The sequence below is a fragment of the Hemiscyllium ocellatum genome, chromosome 8 (assembly GCF_020745735.1).
Source record: "Hemiscyllium ocellatum isolate sHemOce1 chromosome 8, sHemOce1.pat.X.cur, whole genome shotgun sequence".
In the NCBI taxonomy this organism is placed as follows: domain Eukaryota; kingdom Metazoa; phylum Chordata; class Chondrichthyes; order Orectolobiformes; family Hemiscylliidae; genus Hemiscyllium; species Hemiscyllium ocellatum.
Window position 1 is genome coordinate 56,927,854 of NC_083408.1, and position 26,610 is coordinate 56,954,463.

Here is a 26,610-nt window from a genome sequence, read left to right on the forward strand (position 1 = left end):
CTTACTAGTTTGCTGTTTTTTGGACAAAATGAGGACAGTTAGAGAATATTGCCATAACCCAATAGTTAGCAATACTGTTAAAGCATGGAGGGCAATGTGGCAGAGGGAACGCAATATTTGCAAAACATCTTCTCTTATCTATAGACGGTATGCTGGGTTTTCAACCAGGGGTGATAGATTCAAGATTCAAACATTGAGTAGCTAGGGGTGTGTCTTGCATGAGCGATTTATTTGAGGGAGACACATTGATGTCCTTAGATCAGTTAGCACAGAAACACAAGCTATCTAACAGGGACCTCTTCTGTTTTTTTCAAGTTAGGGATTTTGCTAAAAAAAGACTACACTTTTGACTGATCCCTACAAATCTGACAGAGGGAGGAGAGTGCTCAGTGCTAAGAGTATATTTTCTGTCAGCACTTTATATCACCTGTTGGAGGGTGCCCCCTCAGATGAGTTTGATCGACTCTGCAGGGTGTGGGAGAGAGAACTATACTCAGAGACATGGGAAGATATTTGGGAAAATCAAGAAAGATAACAATTTGCAACAAGACCCATGCTTTACAGCTGAAGATTCTCCACAGGGTCCACTTGGCTCCAGATCGTTTGTCAAAATTTAAACCAGGGATATCTTCAACATGTCCCAAGTGCAAGGTCTGTACGGGCACTCTCACCCATTGTCTCTGGTCTTGTAGTAGGCTTCAAACATACTGGAGTGTTATGGTGGGTGCAATGGAGGGGATTTTGGGTGTAAGGGTAGATCGCTCATCTTCTTGGCCTGCCCAGTGTATTCTCTGTAGATGCGCATAAGAAAAAAACTTTTCAACATCCTCACTTTCTGCGCAAGAAAGAATATCTTGTTAGGGTGGGTATCCGAAAATCCCCCGGGCCTGTCGGGTTGGTGGAAGATTGTTATGGAGCATATCCTCTTGGATTTTTTCACAAGTATGGTTCACCACAAGACTGAGAACTTCTATAAGATTTGGCGGCCCTATTTGGAATACCTGGACAACTTGTCTGCCACACTAATAAGGGCTTTTATATAGCCATAACAATTGTGCGTTATGAGTCCAATATCCAGGGAGGGGGAACTGCAACGTATAAATAATGAAATAATAATAAATAAACGAAAACTAATGCTCTCGATATTCGAGAGTGAGTGTTTTGTTTGGCTGAGTTGTGTTATTATTATTTGTTAGTTTGTTGTTGGTTATTATTTATTTAGTTAGGTAGTTAGTAGGAGTTTTATATATATATATTTTATGCATATTTATACATTTGTACATGAGGGCCTTTTGGGTTTTTTACATTTTTTTGGTGTTCTTTCTTTGTATTGTTTTGAATTGTATTGTTTTGTATTTGTTTTATATTTAAAAAATCTATTTTTCTATAAAAATATATTTTAAAAAAAGAATCAGCAGACTGTGATTTTTGGGTACCCGTTGTTCTTGAATATGCTGTTCAGGTATTTTTCTCCTACTGCTTGTAGCTCCTGGGTGCTGCAGTGTGTTGTGGCCCATTTAAATAATGTCCTGATGCGGCTCTGTTTGTGGGTGTTGGGATGATTGTGCCTGTAGTTGAGTATCAGGTCTGTGTGTGTTGCTTTCTTGTAAATGCTGGTCTGCAGTTCTCCATTGACTGTTTGTTCCACTGTGATATCTAGGAAGGGGAAACTTGTTGTTCTCTTCCTCTTTAGTGGATGAACTCCAATGAACACCAACTAGCCACCATAAGACATGACCAGTTATCATGAGAATGCTTACACACAGACAAAGAAGGACACCACTTCAACTGAGACAATATATCCATCTTAGGACGGGCTAAACAGGGACATGCACAAGAATTCCTAGATGTCTGGCATTCAAACCAGAACTTCATCAATAAACATTTCGATTTGGACTCCATTAATGAACCTCTGAGGAAAAGAACTGGAAATGATATCACCCACCATTATACTTTTTACATTATACATTATACACCCACTAGGACACACAAATAGAAAGCGGGGCAGAACACCAGTGCTTCATCGGAGGCTCATTGATGATGTTACTTAGCATGGTTACAAAAAGTCTGAGAACAAACCCACCAGTTCAGGGGGCAAACTTACAGCATAAAAAGAAACTATGTGATTGATTACAGAGGAAAATTTAATATCGTTGGCCAGTGAAGGACTATAGTATCAGATCATTGGCCAATTTTGCACCTTGTTTCATTTTACTTGCTATTGAGCTGAGTGAAAAGTAGGACCAGGTAAAAATTAAACCAGACATCACTGATCCTGTCAATCTCATGCTATTATCATTATCATCCAGTGGTCAATCTGTAAATCTGGTTCTTTACTAACAGGATTGATAAATGAATTACCATTAAATTTTAAATTTAAACTTCAAATGCTGGCTTACTCAATTATCCCTTGAACAATAAGATTTGTGGTCAAAAGGATCCAATATGTTACATACTTAAAGTTACATTATTTATCCTTTTAATTATCAAGGTGAGGAACATAACACTTACACTTCAAATATCTAACCTCATCATTAAATCCTCCCAGGTTACATTATATTTCTATGGACGTTTAGTACCATGGCTGCAGGATTAAGGACCAAAAATAAGAAGGTATTTTCTTAATGGCTTTTTTAATGGTTTCCATACAAGACAGGTCAAGTATCTTTAAGATATGAGATCATTAAACATGATATTCTAACTTGCCTCACTTTCAGTCAATCTCTGAGTGCAGATGAGAGTGGTACTGAAAAAGCACAGCAGGTCAGGCAGCATCCGAGGAGCAGGAAAATCGACGTTTCGGGATGAAGGGCTTGACCTGTCTTGACCACATCTTTGGACTGTGGGAGGAAACCGGAGCACCTGGAGATGCAGACATAGGGAGAATGTGCAAACTCCACACAGCCATTCACCCGAGGCTGGAATTGAACCTGGGTCTGTGAGGCAGCAGTGCTAACCACTGAGCCACTGTGCAAACCTCCTTTCAAATTAACATAGCTATAATGGACTGAATAGCCCCATGTCAAGAATTCTTCTATGTTAATTAAATTAAATACAAATTAAAGTTCCTTCTTATGCTAAACTTCTGAACCTGTATAGCACACCACCTACTGTAACACCAAATGCAAAATGTTTATTCACCAAGTAACATACAAGGCATCTAATGTTAATTGTGCATTACTTGCATGCAAGTGATAGCAGTAATTGGGGAGTCACTTGTGGTCCAACTGCTGTCATAGGATAAGGAGGTGCATGTTTGTCGTGTGTAAATCTGTAAATAATTTCATGCAAAAGTGTAAAGTGTGGATATAGCTTCACCATAAAGTGTGATTTTCTGAAAGATTAAATCTAATGACACTGTCAATTAATGTAAAATTTCTTACTGTGTTCACAAGTACCAGTTGGAAAGCCAATCAGTTTGACTGAGCTGAGAGGTCATTAGTCTGTTTTGCTTGACAGCTTACTGAAAGGACTCCCTCAAGTACAGCACGGTTAAATCATAGAAATGTTCAGTACAGAAGGAGCCCACCATCCATCATGTCCATGTTGGTTAGATAAACCATCAGCCTTGCCTAAACCTACATTCTGACATTTTGTCCGTAACTCTATAACTTCCAGATTTTTAAGGATTTGTTCTGTTCCCTTTTGACACAGAAACAGAAAGTGATGGTGAAACTCAGTAAGTTTGCCAGCATCTGTGGAGAGAAAAAACAGAGTTGATATTTTGAGACCAAACTGACTTCTCCAGATCCCAGAAAGACTTTGGATTATTAGACTAGGACCATGAACTCTGTTTTCCTCTCCATGGTTGTTGCCAGACCTGTGGTGTTTCTCCAACACTTTCTGTCTTTATTTTTATTTCAGATCTCCAGCAAATGCAGAATTTTGCTTTTGCTTCCCTTTTTAAAATAAGTTATGGGATCAGATTCCGCTATTTTATCAGACCCTGATAACTTTCTGAAAGCCAAAGATGCATTCATCAGAAGGATTGGATTTTATTCACTCTATCAAACCTTTGCAGTATCTTGACAACCTCTATCCAGCCATTTTTAACCTTCTCTGCTTCCAGGGGAACAGCTCAATCAGGGGAACACCTCTTCTCAAAACTGAAGTCTCTCATAATGTATGGTGAGATAGTGGAAGTGATAATGGTAATGTCACTGTTATGATAAGTCATAAGTTTCAACCACAGGGCATCAATGTGGACTTCAACAGTTTCCTCATTTCCCTTCTCCCACCTCACCCTAGTTCCAAACTTCCAGCTCAGCACTGTTCCCATGATTTGTCCTACCTGCCTATCTCCTTTTCCACCTATCCACTCAACCCTCCTCCTTGACCTATCACCTTCATCCTCTCTCCCACTCACCTATTGTACTCTGTGCTACTTTCTCCTCACCCCCACTCTCCTCTAGCTTATCTCTTCACCCTTCAGGTTCTCTGCCTTTATTCCTGATGAAAGGCATTGTTTTTACCAAGTCACAACTACAGTTTAATGTCTTGGGGCCATGGTCACAAATACCACCATAGCAGATGGTGGATTTGATTTTTTTTTAAAAGAACTGAAATTAAAAAGCTCACCTAATTGTAGCTATTGTTGTAAAACCCCACCTGGTTTGGTAAGGTCATTTAAGAATTGTAGTTTGGCCTACATGTGACTCCAAACCTACAACAACAATCCTAACCGTCCTATGAGCTTGTCTATGATTAGAGTGGTGCTGGAAAAGCACAGCAGGTCAGGCAGCATCCAAGGAGCAGTAAAATCGACATTTCAGGCAAAAGCCCTTCATTTAGGAATGAGGCTGGGAGCATGAGGGGTGGAGAGATAAATGGGAGGGGGTGGGGCTTAGGAGAAGGTAACTGAGAGTGCAATAGGTAGATGGAGGTGAGGGTAAAGGTGATAGGTCAGAGAAGAGGGTGGAGAGAACAGGTGGGAAGGAAGATTGACAGGTAGGTCAGGTCATGAGGACAGTGAAGGAGCTTGTCTATGTTGACCTGACTAGTGCTGCCCCCATCTCACGAATGAATTTTAAAAATCTGGTAAACCTTCTCCAGTCTTGTCTTAAGACCTTTCTATCTTTTCTGAAATTTACTGCACAGAATTGTCCATAATTTAGCTGAAATCAAACTAGTGATTATAAAGTCTTAGCCTAACATCTTTGCTCTTTTGTATTATTTTCCACTATAGAGTCATAGAGATGTACAGCATGGAAACAAACCTGTCCATGCCGACCAGATATCCCAACCCAATCTAGTCCCACCTGCCAGCACCCGGCCCCTATCCCTCCAAACCCTTCCTATTCATATACCCATCCAAATGCCTCTTAAATGTTGCAATTGTACCAGCCTCCACCACATCCTTTGGCAGCTCATTCCATACACGTAAACCCAGGGAACTGATTTGTTTTTCTAATCATTTCAATGTGCTTTGTTACCTTTAGGATCTCTATGGTTCCTGCTCAAATATAATTTACAAAATAATCCCAGTAATGGTATGTATTGGGGTTTCCTGTTGTTTGTAATGCAAGATATGAACTGTAAATCATAGATTTAGGCATGATTCCATTATTGAAAAATTAGCTGCAAACAATGAGTCCATACAGCATTTGAAATACTCAAGAGTTCTAGTAGAATCTTTGAGCAAAGACAGAATTGTTTCGAGTTGAATATGGAAATGATGAAGCAGGCCACTAACACTGGGAAGAGCTTCTGCTCGAAATATCGACTTGCCTGCTTCTTGGGTGCTGTCTGACTGGCTGTGCTTTTCCAGTACCACACTTTTTGACTGAGGCAACTAATACATCAAATGAAAGACTTCCTCACTGACTGAGTACATACTTTAAACCTTACTCCCTGGAGATGTGCAGCCTCGAAGATTCAGGCCCAAATCCCTCCCAGATTTTAAGCAGACTCTCTTCCTCCTGTCATCCAGTCTTATTTGAAGCCATTCCATTCAACCTTCTAAATATCCTCAAAACTGGAGAATACTGATATCCTGCAGCAAGGCCCACTCTGATAATTTTTTGCTCGTTACGTTTCCATTAGGATTGTTTCTTTGAACATCAGTCTTCAGGCAGAGTTAGTATCATTACCAACTGTTCATCTCATAGGCATTTTAGTTTCACCTTACATTAGAAGGCTTGCTTTAAAAGACAATCATTTTGGAAAATTCTGCACTTGCAAGAAAATATACAGTTGTTTACTTATTTTTCAATCATTTTACTTGTACATACATAGACAGAGCAGGAACGGTTTTAGGCTGTATACAGTTACCTGACAAATTAGTGTTTTCTGTATTATGATGTGGATCACACAGAGTATAATTGTAAACCTATAAGATATCCAGTACAGCATAGCCACGCAAAGGTTGATTGTTAAGACTGTGACATATTAACCCATTTACAATACACATGATAAAGTTAATTTTAGACTAGAAGAAATGTTTATGCCTTCACACTTTATATGTATTGGGAGGGAGCCTAAGCCTTAATATGGATCAATATTTGATGTGAGTCAAATTGACTAGACTTTAGGTTATTACCAAGAAAATCAAATTGTCATGTCAATTTCAAATTGGTAATAACATGTAATTTAAAATCATTTACCTTCTGGTTCAACAAAAATAAATAAAAACCTGACCCACTGTGTCTGGCAGCATTAACGTCTATTGATCAGTAATTGCATTTCACTACTTCTTTGGATCATCTAATCAGAGTGAAAATTTCCATTACGTTAGAATGAACTTACGTCAATTTTATAGAAGCTTCATTATGTTTAGTTGCATGGTAAGGAAAATTGAGCTTCATAAAAATTGTGCATTCTTTCATTCTGTCGTAATCAATCTTTCGAAACAAAACTAATACGTCGTTCTTACTCTTCTGTGCAGGAGACCTTCGGTCACAGTGGTAGCATGCCCCTTGTCTCAGCTGGAAGTTCTGGGTTTGATTCCCTTGGCAATACTTGTTGGTTGTGAAAGATGCACTTTTAATGTGGCCAAACAGGTTGACTGTCAGGCTGTAAATCCTTCCAATTTGCCTGATTGCAAGTGGTAAAAGTGGGAGAGGTTCCTGGTCAGCCAATGTGCAAAAGGCAATGGTATATTTTATCCGTAGATGTCGACCAATCCAAGGAAGTCCATGGCTTAGCATTTTTAATGAGGGCAGGATAAAAAGCAGACAAGCACACTGTTCTGTTCTAACCTGAGTATTGGGACATAGAATTGGCTCAGCCAGAAAGTGAAGGTGTATCTGGTTTATTACCTTCCATTATGAAAGTCACGTGATCCACCTATAAAATTTCACACTTGAGCATTCCAAAATTCTATTCTCATTTAACATTACAATTCAGTTACTTTTACTGCAATAAATGTCATAATTCATAAAATCTGATAATTTTGACATGTTTTCTTATTAATTCTTTCATAATATTAGGAACAATACAGCAAAATACTCTTCCCCAGTTAATACAGTAATTTTCTGCTCCATCCATAATGTTCCATAAGATATGATAGCAGTAAAGAAATGGCAGACTGCGACCATAAAATTGTATTGATATGTAAATCCTTAATGTTTAAGTATTATATCATATTAAGTATTGACTCATAGTTCACCGCACTTGTTTATGAGTCATATGATAGAAAACTGCAATTAATACATAATCAGTGCCTCAATAGTGAACCTTTTTTTAATGAATATTTGTTTCAAAAAAGGTATTTCTTGTCTTCACAATGAATTCCAAAAGATGCTGAACAGCTTATTGCTAATCTCAGACCATACTTGCATTGCAGTTGAAAAAGATAAATCATTTACTTCTTTTCTAAAAAATAATTGCTTGGGATATATGCCTTTGATATACTCCAAGCAGAAACCCATCAATCAAGAGCAGCAAATTGGTACAACATCCTGCTGTAAGTTTTGTCCGGAAATACAGGATGGGGACTCATTATTGCAGACCTGTTCTGGTATCCAATGAAAATGCCATTAAATGGTGTTAGTATTTAAATCTCTCCTCGATCAACAATTGTTGAGCTGCTAATTAATTGCGAAAACCCAGTCCCTCACCAACTTCATAATGTTACATAAATCAGGTCACAACTATTTTGCCTATTCTACTGGGCATAGTACAAATAATCCTGCTTGAGCATAAGACATGCTTAATTGAGAAATTTTTAGACTGGTTTGAGGACTCTCCAACAGATTTTCCTTATTGCAATGTACCAGTGTGCTCCCATTCATCCAATGTGTGTAACTTAACCCAGATGAAATATAGGTTAGTACCCCATACTTGCCAAGTATAAATGGCACAAAGACCTGATGTACCCTCACTAAATTACATTTCTGTTCTTTTCACTGGTTATCCTTTTTTGTTTATTTCAGACATACCGGATAAAATTTCCTTATGCAATGATGGTGGACACATACAATTACAATATACGAAATGAGTACATTTTTACATTTAAATGTCTCAATGAATTCTTCACTAATTCAATACAATCATTCAAATAGGATTGTCTACTGACAAACTTAAATTGCTGGAGTTTTTGTTCTTTACTTTAAAACTTAACATGTTATATATCTAGACAAATTGTTTTATAGAGAACATGTTCAACTTCTGATTCTCAGAGATTATTTTTTGCTGTGTTATATTTTAATTTTGTTACTTTAATATTTTCCACAGGTTTGTTCTGTTCAAGCATTTAATAAATTAGATATTGACCTTTCAATTCATTTCAGAAAATAAATTGATTGGGAAGTCTAACTATGAAGTTGCAGAAGACTACAGCTATAAAAGAAAATGCCTTCCAATCCTACATCTGACAGGCAGCACAGGAATTTTGACCTGATACTCCTCTGTCTAAATTCCTCCATCTCCAGTCTAAATGTCATGTTTGCATGAGAAAAACAGAAGAATTACTTTCAATTTACTAAAAGTTGGTACTTTGCTGTATTGGAGATGTTTGTGGGGAGTGGGAACTCTCATCAAGAGATGGTTTTCATAATGGTCTTTCTGCATTTGGGGCTCTCATCTTGTAAGTGATGTTTATGCTAGAATACTTAGGATAAGCTTTTGATTATTTCTTTGGCATCCTACTGGAGGTCAAGTGAGGTCAACTTATCATCCTATGGTTAAAATGAACATGAGCTCACGTGAAATATGAATAGGAATAGGCATTCAGCCAACTATACCACTCATTAAGACCAAGTACAACCTTCTATCTCAACTGTACCTTCCTGTAACGTCACCACATTCGATGATTCTCACATCTAAAAATTCTGATGAAGAGCTTATGCTCGAAACGTTGACTCTCTTGCTCCTCAGATGCTGCCTGACCAGCTGTGCTTTTCCAGCACCACACTTTTTGACATCTAAAGTTTATTAATCTAGATCTTGCATCTACTCAGCAACTGAATATTCATAGTTGTCCTAGTGAATAAGTCCAAAGACTCACAACACATTTAGTGAATATATTTCTCTTTGTCTCAGTTCAAAATGACCAAATCTTTACTCTTACAGTATGATACCACCTTCCTCCTCCTCCTCCCACCCCTAGGCAATACAACAATTTGTCCACCAGGCATGAAAGCAAACTTCAGAACTGAACTGAAAATGAATTAAATGAAGGTTAGCAAAAGTTGGTTCTGCAATGGAACTTACATTGACTTCACATGAAATAACTAAATGGGATGTGGCAGGATCAGAATAAGGGTTAATATTATATATAATTCATATCGATGAAAAACAGAGTTGGCAACAAAACAACTGATTTTTAAAATCAAATTTTTATCTTTATTCTTCAACAAAAGTAGTACACGAAGTGATCTGCTTTCAAATGTGAAAAAGCATAATCAATAAAAAAAATATAAAAACCAATGAAGAATAACTCTTACAACTTACATTCCATTTTCCCATTAATACTGAAACAGTAGTTATCTCTTTTTTAAGTAGCCATATCTTTTATGGTTACATCAGCAAAAAGAATTTCAATCTGAAAAGTCGACATTTTAACAAGATACTTCCCATATGTTTCTGAGTAACAGAAAATATAATAATGTTTCATACCTAAACAATTTTGAACTAAATAATTTTGAGCAAATATTCCAGTGATATACATTGTTACCACTGTTGTAATAGTATTAGAGAATATGTTGTGTTGAATGATACTTAAATTCATTTATAATGAAATGTCATCAGTAATGAGATACTTACTATTCTGCAAGAACTGACTTTCTAAAATTCTATTCGTTTCTATTTTTACCAGAGACATTCCATCCTAATCATAATATTATGAGATAATTGCTTATTGTTCTTGGTAAACGTAATCATCTGTTTTATTCAGTTTCTTGGATGTCTAATGCTGTTTTGTAATCAATGATAGCTTCTTCAATCAAACCCAAATGGCCCCGGACGTCTGCACGGAGTTTGTAATATAAAGCATCATCCGGCATTAGCTGCAGTGCTGTAAAAATATGAGACAAGCAAGTCAACAGCAGAACGAACATAAATTTTAATTCAACTTCCTTGTTTGTTTTAGCTGAATCATAGGGCATATATTTAAAGCAGAAATATCATGTCTTCGGCATTAAACCAGGGATTCCCAATCTGGAGGTCTGGATGCCAAGTGGGACCATGACCCCTCAGACCACCATGCAGCACTGATGAACTTATAACAATTGTGTAGTTGTAGTCCCACTCTCTCAGTTCTCACTTAGGGGTCACAACAATGAATAAACTTCAAAATGAGATCATACAGAGAAAATGGGAAGCACTGCATTCAAATGTATGTTATGTTTTGTTCAGGTCTCTTTAGATGTTTCGTACTCTGAATATATTGTCGCAGTTTAGTAGCATTTCATAGCACCAGGAATAAGCCATTCAGCCCCTTGAGCCTAATCTGTCATCATCTATCTCATCTCTAATTTCCCACATTACATTCAGTCTTGTCATTAATTACCATGAATCTATTGATTTCTGCTGAACAATGGAAGTCTGTTTTCACCTCTCCATGATGCTGGGAATATGCTTGTAACATATTGTGGAAATAGAAGGAAAATGTGTGGTTTTTCAATGCAAATTGATACAGGGCACATGGTATAATGAGTCACAAGGTTATATGCAAATAAGATCATGGGAAATGATGTAATTTCGTACAATAGAACATGGAACATAGAACATTACAGCGTAGTGAAATCTTTGGCCTGTGAATCCAATCTGAAGCCAATCTAACCTACATTATTCCATTTTCATCCATATGTCTATCAATGACCATGTAAAAACACTTAAAGTTGGCGAGTCTACTGTTGCAGACAGGCCATTCCATGCCACTACTACTCTCTGAGTAAAGAAACTACCTTTGACATCTGTCCTATATCTATCACCCCTCAATTTAAAGCTATGTCCCCTCATGCTAGCAATTACCATCCGAGGAGAAAGGCTTTCACTGTCTGCCCTAACTAACCCTCTGATTATCATATTTGTCTCAATTAAGTCACCACTCACCCTTCTTCTTTCTCACAAACACAGCCTCAAGTCCCTTAGCCTTTCCTCGTAAGATCTCCTCTCCATACAAGGCAATATCCTACTAAACCTTCTCTGAACTCTTTCCAAAGCTTCCTCATCCTTCCTATAATGCAGTGACCAGAACTGTATGCAATACTCCAAGTCCAGCTGCACCAGAGTTTTGTACAGCTACAGCGTGACATCATGGCTCCGAAGCTCAATCCCTCTACTAATAAAAGCTAATACAACATATGCCCTCTTAATGACCCTATCAACCTGGGTGACAACTTTCAGGAATCTATGTAAATGGACACCAAGATCTCTCTGCTCAACTACACTACCAAAAGTCTTACCATTAGCCCAGTACTCTGTATTCCTGTTACCCCTTCCAAAGTGAATCACCTCATACTTTTCTTCAATAAACTCCATTTGCCACCTCTCAGCCCAGCTCTGCAGCTTATCTATATCCCTGTGTATCTTAAAACATCTTTTGGCACTATCCACAACTCCACTGACCTTAATGTCATCCAGAAATTCTATGCCTTCTATGCCTTCATCCAGGTTATTTATAAAAATGACAAAAGAAGTAGCACCAAAACAAATCCTTGTGGTGTACCACTAGTAACTGAACTCCAGGATGAACATTTCTCATCAACCACAACCCTCTGTCTTCTTTCAGCGAGCCAATTTCTGATCACCCTCAATCCCATGCCTCCATTTTTATGCAACAGCCTACCATGCATAACCTTATCAAACACCTTATTGAAATCCATAAACCCACATCGACTGCTTTGTCCTCATCCACCTGTTTGGTAACCTTCTCAAAGAACTCAATAAGGTTTGTGAGGCATGATCTACCCTTCACAAAACCATGTTGACTAACCTTAATCAACTTATTATTTTCTAGATGATTATAAATCCTATCTCTTATAACCCTTTCCAACACTTTACCCACAATGGAAGTAAGGTTTGCTGATCTATAATTACTGGGGTTGTCACTACTCCCCTTCTTGAATAAGGGATCAACATTGGCTATCCTCCAGTCTTCTGGCACTATTCCTGCAGACAATGATGACATAGAGATCAAAGCCAAAGGCTCTGCAATCTCCTCCTTGACTTCCCAGTGAATCCTAGAATAAATCCCATCTGGCCCAGGGGACTTATCTATTTTCACATTTTCCAGAATTGCTAACACCTCCTCCTTGTGAACCTGAATCCCATTTAGTCTAGTAACCTATATCTCAGTATTCTCCTCAGCAATATTATTTTTTCCAGTGTGAATACTGATGAAAAAAAAATTCATTTAGCACTTACACATCTCCTCTGACTCTACGCTCAACTTCCCACTACTGTTCTTGATTGGCCCTAATCTTACTCTAGTCATTCTTTTACTCCTAATATACCTATAGAAAGCCTGAGGGTTTTCCTTGAACTTGTCTGCCAACAACTTATCCCCTCCTGGCTCTTCGCGCTCTCTTTAGGTCTTCCCTGGCTAACTTGTAACTCTCAAGCATCCCAACTGAGCCTTCACATTTCATCCTAACATAAGCCTTCTTCTTTCTCTTGACAAGGGCTTCAACTTCTTTCGTAAACCACTGCTCCCTCGCTCAACCACTTCCTCCCTGCCTGACAGGTACATACTTATCAAGGACACACTGTTCCTTGAATAAGCTCCACATTTCAATTGTGCCCATCTCCTGCAGCTTCCCTCCCCATCCTGTGCATCCTAAATCTTGACTAATCGCATCATAATTGCCTTTCCCCCAGCTATAACTCTTGTCCTGCAGTATAAACATATCCTTTTCTATTGCTAAAGTAAACCTTACCAAACTGTGGTCACTATCATCAAAGTGCTCACCTACCTCCAAATTTAATACCTAGCCGGGTTCATTACCCAGTACCAAATCGAATGTGGCCTCGCCCCTTGTTGCCCTGTCTAGATACTGTGTCAGGAAACCCTCCTGCACACATTGGACAAAAACTGACCCATCTAAAGTATTCCCAGTCAATAAATGGAATGTAATAATATGGTCTTGTTGTCTTGCTGTCTTGTGTAAAGATTAAGTCACAGTTAGTGGTTGTTCCTGTTAAAGTTATTTTTAACCATTCCCGAGCAGACTCAATAATTATTCTTTAGAAACACAATAAGACCAAGAATATTATAAGGTAACAATTTACCATATTGTGAAAATTTCTTGATTTACGTTCATGTATATAAAATCTGGGATTTACTAGAAGGCCCTGTGAAAATCATTGAGATTCACAGACAGTAGAAGTGTAAACAGCAGATTAGACAATTAGCTAACTGCCAAAGAAAACAGAAAATACAGAATTAAGAATACCAGTTGAATGGATTTTGGGATTAGAGGCAAAGGAACAGTGCTAGCTATTCATAACATCAACATACACGCACAGACTTTTGTTGTACTCCAGCACTGGGGATCTTTTGGTTATGTAAAATTGCACAGCATCTAGAATCTGACACAGTGGAACAGAGCCAGACACAATACAGCTCCTTAACCAATCAGATTGAAGAACTGCTACTCAAACAAGCAGACAATGAAATTTGATGTCATGATAGTGGTAAAACTGGACTATCAATTTTTGACTTCTATCTTCTTATTTTTAATACCCTGAGCTTTACATGGACTTAATTTGTTTTTAAAAGGAAATGCAGAGATTAACATAGCCACAATCATCACCTGATGGCAGGTAGATTCAATTAATTAACTATTAATAAAAAACTCAGTGTAAAGTGATATTAACATGTCATCATGAAACCAGCCCTCAGATCTCCTGTTTGATTTATACTTTCTGTAAGTTTTATATATAAGAAATAGTTTGGTCAGAGAGGGTCTGAATGAAATGTGCCTCATAGTTTCACCTCTTCGAGGCCCATACCACTCTACAGGGCAAACAAAGGCAAGCATAGCAAACTACATTATTCAAAAGTGTACTGTAGGGCATCACCTGATTAAACCATGCACCAAAACAGTACCTCCAGGTCATGATGGTCTGCTCAAATGTGAGCACTATAAGCAAATGCCATAAATTGTACCATTTCTGTGCCTCCTACTCAGCTTACATAAAGGTATCCCTTGTCTTGTAGAAACCATCCACAGAGTTTTAATGATGACATGAAGAGCTGTAGAACCCTGATCTGATGGAGCATGAAGGCATCCTGGCTGTGAGCTCACTTCTGTTGAAAGCACATTTTGTAGTCACAGTCCAGCTGAAATTTCAGAGAGTGAAGCTCTTCCTGTTGATAAATATTACTGGCTGCTCATAAAGCATTATGATCACCACACGGCTGCAACTGATAATGCCCTGCATCTTCAGGGATCCTGAGGACGCAATGATGTGCTGATGTCTGACAGATGCTAATCCTTAGAATAAACCAGAGGTGAAGAAGATCAAGATGAAATTATCTTTCAAATTTACTGGTAGGACATGTTAACAGTATTGCAAGGTCTGAAATCTTCCTAAACAATGGTGCAAATCTCAGATGCAATCTGCTTCCATAGGTACAAGCTCCAAATTTCTTTATATGTCCAAGTATAAAAAAAGACTTGTATTTATGTAGCACTTTTTCCATCCAATAAACAAATCACTTTAAAATCAATGGAATACTTATTGACTTATAGTAATCATTGTGATGTAAGAAAACCAACAGCTAATTTTCACACTCTCTCACAAACACTGGAGATAATTATCCTTCCATATCCGCCACAAGTTCACCTGTACCTCCACACACATCATCTATTGCATCCGCTGCACCCGATGTGGCCTCCTCTATGTTGGTGAGACAGGCCGCTTACTTGCGGAACGCTTCAGAGAACACCTCCGGGCCGCCCGAACCAACCAACCCAATCACCCCGTGGCTCAACACTTTAACTCTCCCTCCCACTCCACCGAGGACATGCAGGTCCTTGGACTCCTCCACCGGCAGAACACAACAACACGACGGCTGGAGGAGGAGCTCCTCATCTTCCGCCTGGGAACCCTCCAACCACAAGGTATGAATTCAGATTTCTCCAGTTTCCTCATTTCCCCTCCCCCCACCTTGTCTCAGTCGGTTCCCTCAACTCAGCACCGCCCTCCTAACCTGCAATCCTCTTCCTGACCTCTCCGCCCCCACCCCACTCCGGCCTATCACCCTCACCTTGACCTCCTTCCACCTATCCCACCTCCATCGCCCCTCCCCCTAGTCCCTCCTCCCTACCTTTTATCTTAGCCTGCTTGGCTCTCTCTCTCTTATTCCTGATGAAGGGCTTATGCTCGAAACGTCGAATTCTCTATTCCTGAGATGCTGCCTGACCTGCTGTGCTTTGACCAGCAACACATTTGCAGCCATAATTACCAAATTATCTGTTTTTGTTAAGGGATAAATATTGGCCAAGACACTGGAGATAACTTGCTTGCTCCTTTTCAAAATCTTACCAGGGGAACTTTAACATCCACCCAAAGTGGGCAAAGGCACTTTAGTTTAGCTCCCATTCAGCATTTCCAACAGTATTGTACTCTATCAGTACTGCACTGAAGTGCCCCATTTGATTATTTTACTCAAGCTCTGCCATGAGACTTCAAACTAGAAACTTGCAACTTAGAGACAACTGAGCCTCAGCTAGAACAACTATATTTTGGAGGTACACTCAATGCTGAAAAATTACAATTATTGCCTTCTTATTTCTTCTTTTCCACTGATTTCTGAGCTGTGCCTCTGCTCCTGAGGATGATTGCTACTCATCAGTATCTCTGAGTACTTTAATTCCATTTCAACAGTTGTCCACTCATGGTTTATGGCTCCACAATCCCTACAGGATCATGACATTCTCAACTGACTGAATGCACACAGACCACTTTCTCTATTTCCCAACTGTTTCTCAATACAAGTATGTTCTTTCATCAGTCCAATTCATAGAATGACACAGTCATCACTGTCTCCCAGTTGGGTTACTGCTGACCTTTGTTTGGCCTATTTCAGTCTGCATTTCAAACCTACCCATAGAAATGTTGCCTCACCTGAACAATTAGAAAAACTCATTAAACCACTTAATTAGCCAATTTTCTGATCTGGCAGATTGCTGGGCCTCACCTTTCCATCTTCTCAGCAAAACTGCTAACTATCTAAATGATATCAGGAAATGTACGTACTCACGCAACACAATTTCTACCCCCATTTGACCACCACTTAGCAAGAATCCTTCAATCTGATTTGGTGAAGTACTTTTCTGACTCTTGGCCTGTTCATACACACAGTCTCCTTGGAGATGACACACTCTTGAAACATAAGAACAATTATTGGGTCAGGTTTGGAAGGCAGAAGGGCCTGTTCCCAGGCTCTAACTTTTCTTTGTTCTACTATAGACCATACTCTAAAGTCCATCACTGGGGCAACATTCATCCATTCACATATTCAGGTACATAGTAGCTGAATGATATGAGATAGCCACCACTTTTCTTTGCATTTTTGGAAAATATAAATTTTATGTGGAAGCACTTTTTGTTCTGTGACTTCTGTCCCTGAAAATAATGGTCTCAATGTTCGTCAGTCATTGTCAGGAGACAGTTTTGAATGTTATGCATCTGATTGTCAATTTGGCAGCTAGGAAATTGAAATTAGAATATAAGTTGCACCACTGTTAAATCACTTCATTTTAACAATAGAGTTTGCTTAAGGAAAATGAAGCTGACAATCGTACATTCTGGAAAATAAAAATAAATAGAAAAATTGGCATCCTGGGGACTATAAGTTGTGGAGAATTGTGGTTTTCTAGCATGTATCGTGTACCATATGTGATCCTGTAACTTTAATAAAACTGAGCCCAAAATATTCAAACCACAGATGTGTCTTCTTCAGATGCTATATTGCAAGATAAAATATTAACCAATGAAAATCTTCAGCTTTCTGACATTTAATAATCCAGGCACAAAGCCAGGAACATCTCAGTTTTTTAACTCAGTTGCAAACAAGTAGCGTAAGATAAGATGAACTTGATTTATCTGATATCTTTAAAGTAGCAAAGCATCCCAAAGTTATTTTGTGGCAACTAATTAGAGAAATATACAAGACTAAGCAATTATGAGGAGATGACCAAACGCTTGGCCAAACAGTTCAATCATATGGCAGATATAAAAGAAGGAGAAGGGGTGAATGAGGAAGAGGAATGTGGTAAGGAACGTGAAGATCATGGGAAGATTAGCCCATAAAGACGATGCAAAAAGGGGAGAAAATGGGCAGAATGTGACTTAGTGGTTAGCACTGCTGCCTCACAGCACCAGGGGTCTGGGTTCAATTCCAACCTTGGGTGACTGTCTGTGTGGAGTTTGCATGTTCTCTCTGTGTCTGCGTGGGTGCTCCAGTTTCCTCCCACAGTTTAAAGATGTGCAGGTTAGGTGAAATGCTGATGGGAAATTGCCCAATAGTGTCTCGGGATGTGCAGGCTAAGTGGATTAGCCAGGTGAAATGCGAGGTTACGGGGGTAAGGTATGTCTTGCTGGGGTGCTTTTTGGAGGGTCGGTGCAAAATCAATGGGCCAAATGGCCATTTCCACACAGTAGGAATTCCATGATTCTATGAAAATTCAGTAAGAGCCAGAGTCAGAGGGATGGAGAGCTCAATAGAGTCTCTAGGTATAGTAGAAGGTTCTGATATAGGGAAGGGTGAGGCCATAAAAGGATTTAAGCACAGACTAACATATTTGAAAGGGAATGAATGAAAATGATTGCTGATGGAACACAGTTGTATAGCAAAGATCAAAAATAGCTAACGGTACTTGTGAAAGTTGTGGTATAACTCATGATTTAGACTATCACCTGGTGAAAGAGCAACACTCCGAAAGCTAGTGTGCTTCCAATTAAACTTGTTGGACTATAACCTGGTGTTGTGTGATTTTTAACATGATATAACTCAACATTATCAGGAAATGAAAAGTGCATGTAATCAGGTTAACACAGTGATTATGGGGACCTTAAGCTTTCTATATACAAAGCAAACCAAACTTTCAAAGAAGTATGGAGGACAAGTTCACAGAATGTATACAAGATAGTTTTCAAGATATGTTAAACCAACTGAAAAATGATCCAACAAAAGTGGCCTATTTGTTGTTAACAAAAGGAATTCATTATATATAGCCTTTGACCAAGGGAAGAGGCTTGTTCTCTTGCCAAAAAGACTTGTCAGCCTGAACATTGGGAGGATTTTAGGATTCAGTTCAAAAGGACCAAGAAACAGCAAAGAAAGAAAAAAAATCAACAGCAGGAGACATAACCTAGTAAATATTTCCATAGCATATAAGGAGGAAGAGTTGAGTGCCAGTTGAAATTATAATGCAAAGTATGGAAATGACAGAGACAGTCAACAATGTCCTTTTAAATACCGTCTGAGATGGCTAATAAGCCACTTAGTTCCATCAAACAGCTATATAATCAAATAGAAATGAAACCTTACAGACCATCTGACATCTACTTAGGCATCAGAAATGATACCAGCAACTCCAGTCCTGTTGACCTGGTAAAGTCCTCCTCCTTCTCATATCTGAGGCCTGTACCAAAATTGGAAGAACCATCCCACATACTACTCAAGCAACAGGCTGATATGGTTGTACTCACCAAATCAGACTTTATAATGTCCCAGACATACCATCACCATTCTTGGGTAGGTGTTATTCCACAAGCACAAGTTGCAGCACAATGGTACAGAGGAGGGAGGGAGCTTCTCTGGAAGTCCTCAACAATGAATTGGATCCTGAAGTTTCAATTCTTCAGGACAAACATAGACAGGAAACATACTACCAGTTACTACTTAATGCCCCCTGCCCTCCCCTGCTCAACTGTTGAATTAATGCCTCCCCCCCCAAACTGAACACTAATTGGAAGAAGCAATGAGTGTGGCAAGGCCACAAAATATATTCTGGAAGGGATCAGAGCTCTGACGAAGAATCATTCAGACTCAAAACGCTAGTTTGCTCTCTCTCCAAGGATGCTGCCTGACCCATTGTGATTTCTAGCATTTTTTGTTTTCAGAGGTAAAAACCTCTTCTCCTCACGAATCTACTCATTACTGACGAGAGTCCACTACAATATAGATAGGAGTGACTACTATCAAACAGGAATGAGGAGAGTGTGCCAGGCAGGCTAAGATAAAAGGTAGGGAGGAGGGACTTGGGGGAGGGGCGATGGAGATGTGATAGGTGGAAGGAGGTCAAGGTGAGGGTGATAACGAGTCTGTTTGAGAACGTGGCTGAAGAGCTTTTGTGCAGAGGAGATGACCTGGGGGGTGCAGTGAGAGAGAGACTCACTGAAATCCTTGTAGAGGGAGGAAGAGAGCTTCTTCAAGGAAGGCATCCTTGCAAGAGGATTCACAGTAGGTTAAAATCTTCGAGTAAAAAGTGAGGTCTGCAGATGCTGGAGATCAGAGCTGAAAATGTGTTGCTGGTTAAAGCACAGCAGGTCAGGCAGCATCCAAGGAACAGGAAATTCGACGTTTCAGGCCAGAGCCCTACATCCTCACCTTGACCTCCTTCCACCTATCACATCTCCATCGCCTCTCCCCCAAGTCCCTCCTCCCTACCTTTTATTTTAGCCTGCCTGGCACACTCTCCTCATTCCTGATGAAGGGCTCTGGCCCGAAACGTCGAATTTCCTGTTCCTTGGATGCTGCCTGACCTGCTGTGCTTTAACCAGCAACACATTTTCAGCACTGACTACTATCAAACCCTTGTGGAGATGAAACTCTGTCTTCACATTAAAGATACTTGTCACCAGTGACTGGGATTGTAAGACTGACAAAGGAAGCCATGAGGAAAAAGTCAGAGTGTATTCAGTTCAGATTCCTAGAAATAATATGTTGTGGATCCAACCAGGGATCAGGCAATGGATCTGGTGATGTTTAAGGAGGCGAGTTTAATAAACAATGTCCTCAGAAACAGTGACCATAAACGGCAGAATTAACATTCATGAGAGGGAGGAACTTGGGTCAGAAACAACTTTGCTAAGCTTAAATAAGAATGATTACAAAGGAATGAGAGCAGAACTGGCTGGAGTAGATTGGGGAAGAAATTTAACAGCAAAGGCTGCTGAGGAACAACGGCAGAGTTTTAAGAAATGATTCATGGCTCACAGCAAAGATAGATTTCAGTGAAGAGGAAGAGGGAGATCATGGTTAACCGGGGATATAGCATCCAAAGGAAAACAATGTGGCGAAGATTAGTGGTAAACCAGAGGGTTAGGAAAATGGTGAGTAGTTCCACCTACAACAAGAGAGTATGGCACCACAGGGACATGGTACATATATAATGAGGTGAGTTTGGGAAGTTAGCATGAGAAATCGCGTTAGCACTCATGGAAAGAAATCCTCCGTGAAAGTCAATAAAATTTACACTTATTTACTAGCAAAAATTTTAATTTAATTAGCGGAAAGTTTTGCTTATTTTCACTGCATGCAGTCTGATAATTTAACAACAGTCGAAGAATTGAAAGGTAGCCTAACTGGAGAAATAGAGAAAGTACTAGAATCTGTTTTTTATGATGCACCCAATAATTGGGGATTAATTCAACAGTCACTTGGATAAGTGTTAATTAATTATGGCCCACTAACATGGATTAATTCAAGGCAAATTGTATTCAACTAACTTAATTTGGAGTGTGTGAAAGTGCACAGGGCACATCCAGATAAGTATGTTTAAATATTTAAAAATCAAAAAACCAGCGACATGTTTGGAAAGACAGAAGTTGGAGTGGATTTTTCTTTTGACAACATGGTAATGTCAACTGTTTGAAAGCAGGAACAAGAGTGCTGGAGGTGAAGAAACCACTTATAATGTCGATGAGCTAACAGTGAATCAGGGAGAAGTAAGATCAACTAGGTACCAGATAAATAGAATCAATATACTCTGAATATCTTATGCATTTGCATGAGGACAGGCTTGCCCTTTCAAAGTAAATAAAATAAAACTGTAGAGGTCTAGGGTAGCATAGGTGTAAAGAAAACAAGCAGTTGAGACAATTGTGCATGCCAACTTGTCAGGTCATTGTTCAAATTTGACATGTAGGGATAGATATTTATGCCTGCAAATATATTGCCATACAAATGCCAAATGAACAGATTCACAGTAACATTGAAAAGGGTTTCGATATGTTTTATTCACTGCCACAAATGTCATGAACAAAACAACTTTTGTCAGCATCAATTCCATAAAGACCATATTATTCTTGATTAATACACAAGGAAACAATGCTCATCCAACCCTCGTTGTTAGATAAGTAGACTTAATGCTCTGCGATGTATGATTGGGCACTGTTAAATATAGGGCCGTGCATTAGTACTCCACATGTAGAGCTCTGCAGATGCACATACACAGTGTACACAGTGTGTCAATTTTCAAGTAACAAGTCGATTATTGCCCTACATTATTAAATCTGCAACTGGTCTTTAGAACATGAAGAAGTTTAGATTATGACTTTTAAGTCAAGAAAATTATTAATTTAAGACTCCTACTTAAAGCATGCAGAAACGTGCACATTTATCTTATAACATTTAAATAGAAATAAAGTTATGTGATAGATGATACACTTGAACCTGAGGGGCACCAGTATCCTTGGGGGGAGGTTTGCTAGTGCTCTTTGGGAGGGTTTAAACTAACTCCGCGGGGGCATGGGAACCAGGACTGTAGCTTTAGGGTACAGGACCTTGAGTGTAGGGAGGTTAGGAATAATGCAGCGATCTCAAAGGAGGGTGCCTGTAACCAGAAAGGTGGATTGAAGTGTGTATACTTCAATGCCAGAAGTATAAGGAATAAGGTAGGTGAACTTGCAGCGTGGGTTGGTACCTGGGACTTCGATGTTGTGGCCATTACAGAGACGTGGGTAGAACAGGGACAAGAATGGCTGTTGCACGTTCCAGGGTTCAAATGTTTTAGTAGGATCAGACATGGGGGTAAAAAAGGGGGAGGCGTGGCATTACTTGTCAAAGACAGTATCACAGCAGTGGAATGGACGATGGAAGAGGACTTGCCATCTGAGGTAGTTTGGGCTGAGGTTAGAAATAGGAAAGGTGAGGTCACCCTGTTAGGTGTTTTCTACAGGCCTCCTAATAGTCCTAGAGAAGTAGAGGATAATATTGCGAGGATGATTCAGGAAAAGAGTGAAGGTAGCAGGGTGGTTGTTATGGGGGACTTTAACTTCCCAGATATTGACTGGGAGAGCTATAGCTCGAGTTCATTAGATGGGTCGGTGTTTGTACAATGTGTGCAGGAGGGTTTCCTGACACAATATGTCGACAGGCCAACAAGAGGGGAGGCTATATTGGATTTGGTTCTAGGTAATGAACCAGGCCAGGTGTTGGACTTGGAGGTAGGTGAGCACTTCGGGGACAGTGACCACAACTCGGTGACTTTTACTTTAGTGATGGAGAGGGATAATCGTGTGCCGCAGGGCAAGAGCTATAGCTGGGGGCAGGGAAATTATGATGCAGTGAGGCATGACTTAGGATGTGTGGATTGGAAAAACAGGCTTCAAGAGAAGAACACTAATGAGATGTGGGGAGTGTTCAAGGAGCAGCTACTGCGTGTCCTCGATAGGTATGTACCAGTCAGGCATGGTGTAAAGGGCCTTGTGAGGCAGCCGTGGTTTAGTAAGGAATTGGAGTCCCTTGTGAAAGGGAAGAAGGCGGCATATGTAAAGATGAGGCGTGAAGGTTCAGTAGGGGCGATTGAGAGTTATAAGGTAGCCAGGAAGGAGCTAAAGAGGGAGCTAAGAAAAGCGAGAAGGGGACATGAAAAGTCTTTAGCTGGTAGGATTAGGGAAAACCCAAAGGCTTTCTATAGGTATGTCAAGAATAAAAGGATGACTAGGGTAGGTATCGGTCCAGTCAAGGATAGTAGTGGGAAGTTGTGTGTGGAGGCGGAGGAGATTGGAGAGACATTAAATCAGTACTTTTCATCAGTATTCACTCAGGAACAGGACACTGTTGCTGATGTGAATATGGAATCACAAATAATTAGAATGGATGCCCTGGAAATATGCAGGGAAGAGGTTTTGGGAATATTGGAAAGGATGAATATAGATAAGTCTCCTGGGCCTGATGGCATTTACCCCAGGATCCTATGGGAAGCTAGGGAGGAGATAGCAGAGCCATTGGCCTGGATTTTTATGTCGTCGTTGTCAACGGGAATAGTACCAGAGGACTGGAGGATAGCGAATGTGGTCCCATTGTTCAAGAAAGGGAGTAGGGATAGCCCTAGCAACTATAGGCCAGTGAGTCTGACTTCAGTGGTGGGCAAAGTCTTAGAGAGAATGGTAAGGGATAAGATTTATGAACATCTGGGTAGGAATAACGTGATCAGGGATAGCCAGCATGGTTTTGTGAAGGGCAGGTCGTGCCTCACAAACCTTATTGAGTTCTTTGAGAAGGTGACCAAGGAAGTGGATGAGGGTAAAGCAGTAGATGTTGTGTATATGGATTTTAGTAAGGCGTTCGATAAGGTTCCCCATGGTAGGCTAATGCTAAAACTTCGGAGGTATGGCATTGAGGATACATTAGAGGTTTGGATTAGGAATTGGCTGGCTGGAAGGAGACAGAGGGTAGTAGTTGATGGATTATGTTCATCTTGGAGCGCAGTTACTAGCGGTGTACCACAAGGATCTGTTTTGGGACCATTGCTTTTTGTTATCTTTATAAATGATCTAGAGGAAGGACTTGAAAGCTGGGTAAGCAAGTTTGCGGATGACACAAAAGTCGGTGGAGTTGTGGATAGTGAGGAAGGAAGTGGTAGGTTACAGCGGGATATAGATAAGTTGCAGAGCTGGGCGGAAATGTGGCAAATGGAATTCAATGTAGCTAAGTGCGAAGTCGTTCACTTTGGTAGGAATAACAAGATGATGGATTACTGGGCTAATGGTAGGCTACTTGGTAGTGTGGATGAGCAGAGGGATCTTGGTGTCCATGTACACAGATCTCTGAAAGTTGCCACCCAGGTAAATAGTGCTGTGAGGAAGGCATATGGTGTACTGGGCTTTATTGGCAGAGGAATTGAGTTCCGGAGTCCTGAGGTCATGTTGCAGTTGTATAAGACTCTGGTGCGGCCTCATCTGGAGTATTGTGTGCAGTTTTGGTCGCCATACTATAGGAAGGATGTGGAAGCTTTAGAACGAGTGCAGAGGAGGTTTACCAGGATGTTGCCTGGAATGGTAGGAAAATCTTATGAGGAAAGGCTGAGGCACTTGGGGCTGTTCTCATTGGAGAAGAGAAGGTTTAGGGGAGATCTGATAGAAGTGTATAAGATGATTAGGGGTTTAGATAGGGTAGATACTAAGAACCTTTTACCGCTAATGGAGTCAGGTGTTACTAGGGGACATAGCTTTAAATTAAGGGGTGGTAGGTATAGGACAGATGTTAGGGGTAGATTCTTCACACAGCGGGTTGTGAGTTCATGGAATGCCCTGCCCGTATCAGTGGTGAACTCTCCTTCTTTATGGTCATTTAAGCGGGCATTGGATAGGCATTTGGAAGTTATTGGGCTAGTATAGGTTAGGTAGGATTCGGTCGGCGCAACATCGAGGGCCGAAGGGCCTGTACTGCGCTGTATCCTTCTATGTTCTATGTTCTATGATCACATTTAACCAAGGCTCAAGTTTCTTTTATCTCGCTTGAATTTTCATCTTGGGAATATTTGTTAGGAATTCTTCAGAGCATATTGCAATATCTGTCATTTAACAAAATGCTTGAAAGCAACAGTGTATGTTTCATCTTACCCTGTGAATAATCTCTCTCAGCATCTTTATATTGTTTTAGAGTGGCATAGAGGTTTGCACGGTTGAAATAAATGTGAGCTGAATAAGGACTAAGTTTTACAGCTTCTTCAAAGTCCTCCAGTGCATCTTGAGCACGCCGAAGCAGAACACGACATATGGCTCGGTTTAGAAAAGCAGATTCATCTCCTGGTTGCAAATTAATTGCCTTGGTGTAGTAGTCATGAGCCTGGAAAACAATTGCATTGAGATCATTAAAAATGATAATTTTTCATTGGTAAAATGCCTTTTCAGTTAGCACAATGTTTGCATATCTTCAATTATTAATTATGCATCAGATAGGTAAACAGTAAAGTAGCATTTTTGACAAAAGAAAATTTGTCGAACATTCCATCATAGCTATAAGGAAACAAATGTGTGAAATATTAAATACCATTGTACATTTATAATGAAATTCCTGATTTATTGTATACTACACTAAAACGTCTGAATTCTTTAATAATTTGACACACCAATTTGATAGTTTAATCTCGATTATTTTAAACGCTGAGGATGATTCAGAAAAGTAATGCTTAAACATATTCATTTTGTTGCTGAAAATGAGTCCCTCCATAAGAATTTATGTAGCTCTTAGCAAAGCAATGGCAAGGTCCTAGGGAGTGTTGCTGAACAAAGAGACCTTGGAGTGCAGGTTCATAGCTCCTTGAAAGTGGAATCGCAGGTAGATAGGATGGTGAAGAAGGCGTTTGGTGTGATTTCCTTTATTGGTCAGAGCATTGAGTGTAGGAGTTGGGAGGTCATGTTGCAGCTTACAGGACATTGGTTAGGGCACTTTTGGATTTTGTGTGAAATTCTGGTCTCCTTCTCTATCGGAAGGATGGGTGAAACTTGAAAGAGTTCAGAAAAGATTTACAAGGATGTTGTCAGGGTTGAAGGATTTGAGCTACACGGAGAGGCTGAATAGACTGGGGCTGTTTTCCCGGAGCATCGAAGACTGAGGGTGACCTCATAGAGCTTTATAAAATTATGAGGAGCATGGATAGGATAAATAGACAGTCTTTTCCCTGGGGTGGGGGAGTCCAGAACTAGACAGCATAGTTTTAGGGTGAGAGGGGAAAGATATAAAAGGGATCTAAGGGGCAATGTTTTCACACAGAGGGTGGTGCATGTATGGAATAAGCTGCCAGAGGAACTGGTGGAGGCTGGTACAATTGTCACATTTAAAAGGCATCTGGATCGGTATGTGAATAGGAAGGGTTTAGAGGCATATGGGCAAGTGCTGGCAAATGGGACTAGATTAGGTTGGGATATCTGGTCAGCATGGATGAGTTGGACCAAAGGGTCTGTTTCCATGCTGTACATCTCTAT

At 39.9% G+C, this 26,610-nt stretch overlaps 1 protein-coding gene across 1 annotated transcript in view; it reads right to left on the minus strand.

Annotated features, from left to right (window-relative positions):
* Positions 1–10,325: 10,325 nt before the first annotated feature.
* The window catches only part of ttc6 (tetratricopeptide repeat domain 6), a 198,897-nt gene continuing 182,612 nt past the window's right edge, over positions 10,326–26,610 (minus strand). Inside the window, exons 33-34 of the mRNA XM_060828959.1 lie at positions 25,246–25,471; positions 10,326–10,453 (exon numbers count right to left, since the gene is read on the minus strand). Coding sequence (XP_060684942.1) covers positions 10,326–10,453; positions 25,246–25,471 — 354 coding nt within the window. The remainder of the gene's footprint in view (positions 10,454–25,245; positions 25,472–26,610) is intronic.